Genomic DNA, 11,544 nt, shown 5'->3' with positions numbered 1-11,544 from the left:
CAAAAACGACATACTATAGTAAGGCTTTTTTATCGCCAAAAACGACATACTATAGTAAGGCTTTTTTATCGCCAAAAACGACATAGTATAGTAAGGCTTTTTTATGTTCAAAAACGACATAGTATAATAAGGCTTTTTATCGCAAAAAACGACATAGTATAGTAAGGCTTTTTTATCGCCAAAAACGACATAGTATAGTAAGGCTTTTTATCGCAAAAAACGACATAGTATAGTAAGGCTTTTTTATCGCCAAAAACGACATACTATAGTAAGGCTTTTTTATCGCCAAAAACGACATACTATAGTAAGGCTTTTTTATCGCCAAAAACGACATAGTATAGTAAGGCTTTTTATCGCAAAAACCGACATAGTATAGTAAGGCTTTTTTATCGCAAAAAACGACATACTATAGTAAGGCTTTTTATCGCAAAAACCGACATAGTATAGTAAGGCTTTTTTATCGCAAAAAACGACATACTATAGTAAGGCTTTTTATCGCAAAAAACGACATAGTATAGTAAGGCTTTTTATCGCAAAAAACGACATAGTATAGTAAGGCTTTTTTATCGCCAAAAACGACATACTATAGTAAGGCTTTTTTATCGCCAAAAACGACATACTATAGTAAGGCTTTTTTATCGCGAAAAACGACATAGTATAGTAAGGCTTTTTTATGTTCAAAAACGACATAGTATAATAAGGCTTTTTATCGCAAAAAACGACATAGTATAGTAAGGCTTTTTTATCGCCAAAAACGACATAGTATAGTAAGGCTTTTTATCGCAAAAAACGACATAGTATAGTAAGGCTTTTTTATCGCAAAAAACGACATACTATAGTAAGGCTTTTTATCGCAAAAAACGACATAGTATAGTAAGGCTTTTTATCGCAAAAAACGACATAGTATAGTAAGGCTTTTTTATCGCCAAAAACGACATACTATAGTAAGGCTTTTTTATCGCCAAAAACGACATAGTATAGTAAGGCTTTTTTATCGCCAAAAACGACATAGTATAGTAAGGCTTTTTATCGCCAAAAACGACATACTATAGTAAGGCTTTTTTATCGCCAAAAACGACATACTATAGTAAGGCTTTTTTATCGCCAAAAACGACATAGTATAGTAAGGCTTTTTTATCGCCAAAAACGACATACTATAGTAAGGCTTTTTTATCGCCAAAAACGACATAGTATAGTAAGGCTTTTTATCGCAAAAAACGACATAGTATAGTAAGGCTTTTTTATCGCCAAAAACGACATACTATAGTAAGGCTTTTTTATCGCCAAAAACGACATACTATAGTAAGGCTTTTTTATCGCCAAAAACTAAGGCTTTTTATCGCCAAAAAACGACATAGTATAGTAAGGCTTTTTTATGTTCAAAAACGACATAGTATAATAAGGCTTTTTATCGCAAAAAACGACATAGTATAGTAAGGCTTTTTTATCGCCAAAAACGACATACTATACTAAGGCTTTTTTATCGCCAAAAACAACATAGTATAGTAAGGCTTTTTTATCGCCAAAAACGACATAGTATAGTAAGGCTTTTTATCGCAAAAAACAACATAGTATAGTAAGGCTTTTTTATCGCCAAAAACGACGTACTATAGTAAGGCTTTTTTATCGCCAAAAACGACATAGTAAAGTAAGGCTTTTTATCGCAAAAAACGACATAGTATAGTAAGGCTTTTTTATCGCCAAAAACGACATACTATAGTAAGGCTTTTTTATCGCCAAAAACGACATACTATAGTAAGGCTTTTTTATCGCCAAAAACGACATAGTATAGTAAGGCTTTTTTATGTTCAAAAACGACATACTATAGTAAGGCTTTTTTATCGCCAAAAACGACATAGTATAGTAAGGCTTTTTATCGCAAAAAACGACATAGTATAGTAAGGCTTTTTTATCGCCAAAAACGACATACTATAGTAAGGCTTTTTATCGCAAAAAACGACATAGTATAGTAAGGCTTTTTTATCGCCAAAAACGACATACTATAGTAAGGCTTTTTTATCGCCAAAAACGACATAGTATAGTAAGGCTTTTTTATGTTCAAAAACGACATATTATAATAAGGCTTTTTATTGCAAAAAACGACATAGTATAGTAAGGCTTTTTTATCGCAAAAAACGACATAGTATAGTGAGGCTTTTTTATCGCCAAAAACAACATACTATAGTAAGGCTTTTTTATCGCCAAAAACGACATACTATAGTACGGCTTTTTTATCGCCAAAAACGACATAGTATAGTAAGGCTTTTTATCGCCAAAAAACGACATAGTATAGTAGGGCTTTTTTATGTTCAAAAACGACATAGTATAATAAGGCTTTTTATCGCAAAAAACGACATAGTATAGTAAGGCTTTTTAATCGCCAAAAACGACATACTATAGTAAGGCTTTTTTATCGCCAAAAACAACATAGTATAGTAAGGCTTTTTTATCGCCAAAAACGACATAGTATAGTAAGGCTTTTTATCGCAAAAATCAACATAGTATAGTAAGGCTTTTTTATCGCCAAAAACGACGTACTATAGTAAGGCTTTTTTATCGCCAAAAACGACATACTATAGTAAGGCTTTTTATCGCAAAAAACGACATAGTATAGTAAGGCTTTTTTATCGCCAAAAACGACATACTATAGTAAGGCTTTTTTATCGCCAAAAACGACATAGTATAGTAAGGCTTTTTTATGTTCAAAAACGACATAGTATAATAAGGCTTTTTATCGCAAAAAACGACATAGTATAGTAAGGCTTTTTTATCGCAAAAAACGACATAGTATAGTGAGGCTTTTTCATCGCCAAAAACGACATACTATAGTAAGGCTTTTTTATCTCCAAAAACGACATAGTATAGTAAGGCTTTTTATCGCAAAAACCGACATAGTATAGTAAGGCTTTTTTATCGCAAAAAACGACATACTATAGTAAGGCTTTTTATCGCAAAAACCGACATAGTATAGTAAGGCTTTTTTATCGCAAAAAACGACATACTATAGTAAGGCTTTTTATCGCAAAAAACGACATAGTATAGTAAGGCTTTTTATCGCAAAAAACGACATACTATAGTAAGGCTTTTTTATCGCGAAAAACGACATACTATAGTAAGGCTTTTTTATGTTCAAAAACGACATAGTATAATAAGGCTTTTTATCTCAAAAAACGACATAGTATAGTAAGGCTTTTTTATCGCCAAAAACGACATAGTATAGTAAGGCTTTTTATCGCAAAAAACGACATAGTATAGTAAGGCTTTTTAATCGCAAAAAACGACATACTATAGTAAGGCTTTTTATCGCAAAAAACGACATAGTATAGTAAGGCTTTTTATCGCAAAAAACGACATAGTATAGTAAGGCTTTTTTATCGCCAAAAACGACATACTATAGTAAGGCTTTTTTATCGCCAAAAACGACATAGTATAGTATGGCTTTTTTATCGCAAAAAACGACATAGTATAGTAAGGCTTTTTTATCGCCAAAAACGACATACTATAGTAAGGCTTTTTTATCGCGAAAAACGACATAGTATAGTAAGGCTTTTTTATCGCCAAAAACGACATAGTATAGTAAGGCTTTTTTATCGCCAAAAACGACATAGTATAGTAAGGCATTTTTATCGCCAAAAACGACATACTATAGTAAGGCTTTTTATCGCAAAAAACGACATAGTATAGTAAGGCTTTTTTATCGCCAAAAACGACATAGTATAGTAAGGCTTTTTTATCGCCAAAAACGACATAGTATAGTAAGGCATTTTTATGTTCAAAAACGACATAGGCTTTTTATCGCCAAAAACGACATACTATAGTAAGGCTTTTTATCGCAAAAAACGACATAGTATAGTAAGGCTTTTTTATCGCCAAAAACAACATACTATAGTAAGGCTTTTTATCGCAAAAAACGACATAGTTTAGTAAGGCTTTTTTATGTTCAAAAACGACATAGTATAATAAGGCTTTTTATCGCAAAAAACGACATAGTATAGTAAGGCTTTTTTATCGCCAAAAACGACATAGTATAGTAAGGCTTTTTTATGTTCAAAAACGACATAGTATAATAAGGCTTTTTATCGCAAAAAACGACATAGTATAGTAAGGCTTTTTTATCGCCAAAAACGACATAGTATAGTAAGGCTTTTTATCGCAAAAAACGACATAGTATAGTAAGGCTTTTTTATCGCCAAAAACGACATACTATAGTAAGGCTTTTTTATCGCCAAAAACGACATGGTATAGTAAGGCTTTTTTATCGCCAAAAACGACATACTATAGTAAGGCTTTTTTATCGCGAAAAACGACATACTATAGTAAGGCTTTTTTATGTTCAAAAACGACATAGTATAATAAGGCTTTTTATCGCAAAAAAACGACATAGTATAGTAAGGCTTTTTTATCGCCAAAAACGACATAGTATAGTAAGGCTTTTTTATCGCCAAAAACGACATAGTATAGTAAGGCATTTTTATGTTCAAAAACGACATAGGCTTTTTGTCGCCAAAAACGACATACTATAGTAAGGCTTTTTATCGCAAAAAACGACATAGTATAGTAAGGCTTTTTTATCGCCAAAAACAACATACTATAGTAAGGCTTTTTATCGCAAAAAACGACATAGTATAGTAAGGCTTTTTTATGTTCAAAAACGACATAGTATAATAAGGCTTTTTATCGCCAAAAACGACATAGTATAGTAAGGCTTTTTTATCGCCAAAAACGACATAGTATAGTAAGGCTTTTTTATCGCCAAAAACGACATAGTATAGTAAGGCTTTTTTATCGCCAAAAACGACATACTATAGTAAGGCTTTTTTATCGCCAAAAACGACATACTATAGTAAGGCTTTTTTATCGCCAAAAACGACATAGTATAGTAAGGCTTTTTATCGCAAAAACCGACATAGTATAGTAAGGCTTTTTTATCGCAAAAAACGACATACTATAGTAAGGCTTTTTATCGCAAAAAACGACATAGTATAGTAAGGCTTTTTATCGCAAAAAACGACATAGTATAGTAAGGCTTTTTTATCGCCAAAAACGACATACTATAGTAAGGCTTTTTTATCGCCAAAAACGACATACTATAGTAAGGCTTTTTTATCGCCAAAAACGACATAGTATAGTAAGGCTTTTTATCGCAAAAACCGACACAGTATAGTAAGGCTTTTTTATCGCAAAAAACGACATACTATAGTAAGGCTTTTTATCGCAAAAAACGACATAGTATAGTAAGGCTTTTTATCGCAAAAAACGACATAGTATAGTAAGGCTTTTTTATCGCCAAAAACGACATACTATAGTAAGGCTTTTTTATCGCCAAAAACGACATACTATAGTAAGGCTTTTTTATCGCCAAAAACGACATAGTATAGTAAGGCTTTTTTATGTTCAAAAACGACATAGTATGATAAGGCTTTTTATCGCAAAAAACGACATAGTATAGTAAGGCTTTTTTATCGCCAAAAACGACATAGTATAGTAAGGCTTTTTATCGCAAAAAACGACATAGTATAGTAAGGCTTTTTTAACGCCAAAAACGACATACTATAGTAAGGCTTTTTTATGTTCAAAAACGACATACTATAGTAAGGCTTTTTTATCGCCAAAAACGACATACTATAGTAAGGCTTTTTTATCGCCAAAAACGACATAGTATAGTAAGGCTTTTTTATGTTCAAAAACGACATACTATAGTAAGGCTTTTTTATCGCCAAAAACGACATACTATAGTAAGGCTTTTTATCGCAAAAAACGACATAGTATAGTAAGGCTTTTTTATCGCCAAAAACGACATACTATAGTAAGGCTTTTTTATGTTCAAAAACGACATACTATAGTAAGGCTTTTTTATCGCCAAAAACGACATAGTATATATAGTAAGGCATTTTTATGTTCAAAAACGACATAGGCTTTTTATCGCCAAAAACGACATACTATAGTAAGGCTTTTTATCGCAAAAAACGACATAGTATAGTAAGGCTTTTATCGCCAAAAACGACATACTATAGTAAGGCTTTTTTATCGCCAAAAACGACATAGTATAGTAAGGCTTTTTTAATCGCCAAAAACGACATACTATAGTAAGGCTTTTTTATCGCCAAAAACGACATACTATAGTAAGGCTTTTTTATCGCCAAAAAATGTAAAATTACCTTTTTTCTTGGTCTCAGGTGAACGCCGTCCGTTTATTCTTCAGTCCCGAAGACGGCGACGATCTTTCCAGTCACGCCAAGAGACACTTCCTCCAGACCGGTACGTTATTGCCATCTTTAAGTTGCTTCGGAGTCCATCTAGTTGGAAAAAAACAACTTGATTTTAGGAGAAAAGCGGTCACTCATATTACATTGGCAACAAAAGAACAGTTCAAAAATGACCAGTACAAATAACAATGCTGTCATGCTAATGCTAAGCATACCTGGAAAATAGCATGATGCTTTTGACCTGACAGCAAAATGACACTTTTGGCCACTTGACCTATTTTCAGGTCCATCGTGGTATCGTTTGAGTCTTTAACGGACAAATGTTTTCTTGCAGATAACGCCAAGGAGTCGTTGGCGTTAATGCCCGCCTCCAAAGCCAGGGAACGTCTCATGCTCCGCGCGCTTAACCGCTACGGAACGGGTCCGGAGGGTTGCGCCAAGGCCTGGCTCAGCCTCCCCCACGGCATGAGGGTCTTCTACCCGCACGCCTACTGTAGCAGGTTAGCTTTCAGAAAGCGCCCCAAAAAAAAAAAAAAACATAAAAAATCCTTACTCATAAATCTCTCTTCATTTTCAACCAACAGAGTTTGGAACGAAGCGGTCGCGCATAGATTGGCCACGTTAGGTCACGGCGCACGCAAGGGCGATCTGGTGTGGACGCGGGACGCCCAGACCGCCGCCGCCGACAACGACGGCGAAGGAGAACGCAAAGCGGCTCAGGTCAAGTCGGTTCCGGACGGGGTTTGGGAAAAAAAACGCAACCGTGTTATTAAAACTGCCATTTTCTCAGATCCACGTGGTGACGGAACGAGAAGAACAAGAAGGAGTCTACGCCCTGGCGCAGGTACCGTTCCGGACTCGGACTCTAGGGTCCCGTACGGTCCATTTAAATCCGGAAACCCCTTTCAGGTGTTGCTCCCCATGCCGGGGAACACGGTCAAGTACCCCGAGAACGCCACGGGCGCCTGGTACCGAGAGCGACTGGCCAGAGACGGCCTGGACAAGTGCCGCTTCCGATTGGCCGCTCTCAAGCTCAACCTGCCGGGCTGCTATCGCCCCATGCTGGCCAGCTTGTGTAACCTCAGCTACCGGCTAAGCGACGGGGACGCCGCCGCCGCCGCGGGAGAGACGGCGGCCAACGCCGGCGGAGGAAAGAGCCAAGGCCAGCCGGCGCCGCCGCCGGAGGAGGAGACGCTGACGCTCAGCCTGAATTTCGACTTGGACTCTTCGTGCTACGCCACCGTCTGCCTTCGAGAGATCATGAAATGCGATCCTTAGATGGGATGGCGACGCTCTAGTGGTGCTTTTAGCGAGCGTTTTGTTTCGGGTTGCCGTTTGCGTCGTCGTGTGCACAATTTCTTTGTATTGGCCGCCATCCGTCAGAACTATAAAAATACGTCTATGTGAGAAATGTGCGGGCAGTTCTTGATAAGTTTCCCACGTCGGCAATTTGAGATGTTTATAAATTCACCTGGCTTGGACTCGTCCTGTAAAAACAGTCAAATTTTGTTATTGTTTTGAAGACTTGAAAATTGTTTTGCTTCAAAATGTCGGAAGATGTAGTTAGCGACATACTCGTTTTAGGAGAGTGAAAACTCGTGAGTTGTGCGTACAGTACGAGGAGCTATGTGTAGAATTGGCAAAGTTTGACCACTAGGGAGTGGCAACACACTAATATTTCTTCTCCCATTTTCTTCAAGCATTCCCAATGTTAACTACTTTCATTTCAGCGCGATTGATACTAAAAAAAGTGTTCATTTGTTGAACTTTTTTGGTCTACAAACCACCCAATTCAAAAATAAATTCTATTACAAAAAAACAAGTGTCTTTTATAGTAACTCTGGGTCCAAAATAAGCTTCTAAAAGTTTGGCCATGAAAATGATGACAATTCCTTTTTAAAAAATGGAATACTAGTCATGAATGGTGCCTGAGATTTACATAGCAGACTAGTGGTTCCATGTATTATGGTCCAAAACACTAAAACCAACTCCCTTTGCTATTTCCCCCAAAAAGGATGCTTAGTAGTTACGTTACGTCTCAAAAGAAGCATCACCCAAAAACCTCAACATGTCTAAATTTGTCAAAGCGTCTTTCGACTGACCCCCGGCCGGCAAAACGACGAGCATGTGATATCGGTTGGCATGTGGCGCCCTGGCAACTGACCTCTTAACTGCGGTCCGGTTATTGACACGCAAAGGGCTTCGGGGGGGACCGACAACACCGTGTAAATGCGTCACATGAAATTGATTGATTCACAATGGAAATAACCCTTGACAAATGCCCATTTACCTACCAATACTAACCTACACCGTCACTTTCAACTATGCAGAGGCAAACCGTCAGCGTAATTCTTTTTCTGCTAAAAACAACAATCTGTTTTGGGGTTTTTTTGACACTAACTGGCTTCAAATTCATCACGTCTTGACGCTAAATCGGGTTTAGAGTTGGGATTGCGTCTTCTAAGTGTTTGGAGCTCAGCTGCTAGTGGACAGATAAGAATGAAAATGGGACGCATGCCTTTAAGAGAGCGCTCCTTAGCTGTCTCCGCCATGATTGATGGCGCCGCTTTCCGTCCCGCGAGATCTCGGAGGAGGAACTCGTATTCTACGGTGACCCAATTATACGACGCGGCGTTGGCCCCAAACCAGTTTAGCTTGGTCTTAACGTCAGTGCCTTTGATTGTTATCACGGACAATGCGCTAAGTTGTTCTGCTAACGCTAACGTAAGGGCATCAAACTCGGGTTTGTTCGCGGGCTGCAATAACCTAGATTACCAATAATTTAGTTATTTTAATCCATATATAAAAACAAATCTAATTATTATTGTAATTTTTGAATCCTTTTTTCGGTGTTTTTAGTTCAAAAATAATTTTGTAAAATCTAAAAATATATATAAAAAAAGCTCAAATAAACATTGTATTAGATCTATAAAAACGGAATATCCAGGGATTTTATTCTAGTTCTTTTAATCCATTTATTAAAAAAAATCAAAATATTCAATCTAAAATGATCAATGTGATATCAAGTCGACGTTAAAGCGGCCCGCGAACCGACCCGAGTCTGACACCCTTGGCGACGACGATTCCGCGGGATTTTAGGGGTCGTTTGTGGTGGTGAGTTAGAGGGGGGGGGTTAACTGTGGGAAAGAGAGAGACCGGGAAGAGTGCCTGGGACAGATTACTCTGGGAGGGCAATCACTCTTTCCCAAAAAATTCCTCAAGACACGCAAACGGGGAGATCAAACTTCTCCATTTTTGGGTCTGGACTGATTGTTCCATCTCTGCTCTCAAGCAAGCCAATTACAGATAATAGTTGGCGTTGGTGGGCGGGCGGGCGTTCAAGGTGTGCCTTTCAACTCCTCTCCTCTCCGACATATGGCTACAATTTCGTCAGAGGGAATGCGCCGTGTATTGCGTGAAGTGGGCGGGCGGGGCCCAAGCATCGCGCCGCCCACCACCAGTGCTTCGGGTGGCTAATTGTTTACTTGTGACATAAAGCGAGGCCGGACGGATAAATAGGAATGGCATTTCTTCAATTTAAGGGGGGGGGGGCTCATGGACATGATGGTTAGCATGTTATGTTTTAAGATGCTTTTTTTTACTGGAGGTAGCAAATTAAATATCAACATTCAATATATCCATCCCATCCCTCGTAAAGAGACAAACACTCTTATTAAAAAGTTAGCGTATAGTCAAGGCCTCCTAATTTGTGTGGTCGCCGCCATCGTCGTCGCCGCCGCCGCCGTGGCTGCTGCGCGATGTGTGACATTCCTGCCATACCAGACCATCACGCAGACCACAAAAGGAGAGGGAGGAGGGGCTTAAAGACCAAGAATTGAACCCTACCTGCAAGCCACCAACGCAACCATATTCCACCGGATGCATCTGCGCAAATAGGCCTCTTTTGCTATGCTTAGCATGCTAACGTTAATGTTGTGTACATTTCCAGCTAGAGTCAATGGAAGGATCGCTGCCAATGTCATCCATTAAATTTGCTCCTAACCACTGGTGTCAAAGTGGCGGCTCGGGGGGCCAAATGTGGCCCGCCGCATCATTTTGTGCGGCCCGGGAAAGTCAATCGTGAGTGGCTTTTCCAAGCACCATTAAAAAATTGCCCAGATAAATAAATGCTGTGTGTGAGTGTGTTTAGAGTGAGTTTAGAGGGCACGAGTGAGGTGATGACCCCGCCATGTCACGCTCTAATTGCCAATGTCATGTTGACGTACGTTAAGGAGCCAAAGTGGAAAATGAGCCCACGCAAATTAAAGCCATATCTGCTTGTGTCATTATACCCAAACGCAAAGAAATAGCTAGCTAGCTAGCTAGCTATTGTGGCATTAGAATGGCGGCGCTTTCCCCTGACGGAGCGTTTTGATGCGGCGTATCCCCCCCGCTGGTCCGCTTTTGGAATTTACAGTCCGACGGGCCCGCTAATAAAACACATGTGGACTTGTCGAGGAATGGGAGCTTTTAAGGGGGAGGCGGGGGAGGCGGGGGGAGGCGCCCCAGAACAGCCTCTCTCTGTATGCTAGCCTTTTCAGCAGAAACATGCACAAACGCTAAAAAACATCCCTTTCGCGTCTAAATATCATTTAATACCTGGTGAGTGCATCTGCATCAGCCACGAATCACCATGGAAACCAAGCTTAAAACCACAACAAACTAGCAAAGAACGAGATGATTTCCGACCAAACTACCACCTCCGAAAGGCTCACTTCAAGACTTTTCGGAAGAGAGACGTTTTGTTTCAACAACGCCGGAATCGCACCATCACGTGAATAGGCGGACAACTTGTCCATTGTTCCCAAACCGTCCCGCATCATATGGCGCTACAGACGGACAAGCGAGGTCCAGGCCGGGCCAGGGGGGGGCGAATGGGGTCAAATGAAGGCCAAATCCCAGTCTTTATATTAATATAATTATGCTTGTTAGCGGGATGACGATGACGTCTTTGTTTAATGACTGTGACATAATCGGCGTGGCAACTTAAGTCTTTTTAATGTAACGTACGTGGCCTTGCGATGCGTTCAGGGCCCCCACGGCGACGTGAGCTAACAGCCGGGCTAACAGTACGACACGTTTTCTTTATTACTTTTCCTTTTTGTCCCCCTATCCATCAACTTTATGGTTAATTTCCGTGCCGCGCTCCCGTGTCAATACGATGCAGCCTACATACGTCATCGATCCATTTCCATGGCGACGCGCTGACCTGATGACAGATAAACAACGGCGTGGCTTTTTTGTTCTATTCCAAATGACACTTGGATTAAAAATTGCCAGACAAGAATGGAGCTCATTCTGGGCCGCTGTTTAGCGCCTTTTAATAACGGAGCCTTTT

General features: G+C 39.2%; 1 protein-coding gene and 1 long non-coding RNA gene across 3 annotated transcripts in view; one reads left to right on the top strand and one right to left on the bottom strand.

The window, feature by feature from the left end:
• Positions 1–8,010, top strand: part of LOC144181055 (pseudouridylate synthase PUS7L-like) — a 15,750-nt gene extending 7,740 nt beyond the window's left edge. Inside the window, exons 6-10 of the mRNA XM_077709315.1 lie at positions 6,177–6,258; positions 6,541–6,706; positions 6,791–6,926; positions 6,997–7,050; positions 7,116–8,010. Of these exons, the coding sequence (XP_077565441.1) occupies positions 6,177–6,258; positions 6,541–6,706; positions 6,791–6,926; positions 6,997–7,050; positions 7,116–7,484 (807 nt within the window). The 3' untranslated portion in view covers positions 7,485–8,010. The remainder of the gene's footprint in view (positions 1–6,176; positions 6,259–6,540; positions 6,707–6,790; positions 6,927–6,996; positions 7,051–7,115) is intronic.
• The window catches only part of LOC144181058 (uncharacterized), a 31,545-nt gene that overhangs the window by 2,424 nt on the left and 17,577 nt on the right, over positions 1–11,544 (bottom strand). For both annotated transcript variants that reach the window (XR_013324603.1, XR_013324604.1), the window contains one exon: positions 6,159–6,296. This is a non-coding gene — a long non-coding RNA (uncharacterized LOC144181058). The remainder of the gene's footprint in view (positions 1–6,158; positions 6,297–11,544) is intronic.

The sequence above is a fragment of the Stigmatopora nigra genome, chromosome 23 (genome assembly GCF_051989575.1).
Source record: "Stigmatopora nigra isolate UIUO_SnigA chromosome 23, RoL_Snig_1.1, whole genome shotgun sequence".
Taxonomy (NCBI): Eukaryota; Metazoa; Chordata; class Actinopteri; order Syngnathiformes; family Syngnathidae; genus Stigmatopora; species Stigmatopora nigra.
This window is presented reverse-complemented; position numbering and strand designations above follow the sequence as displayed.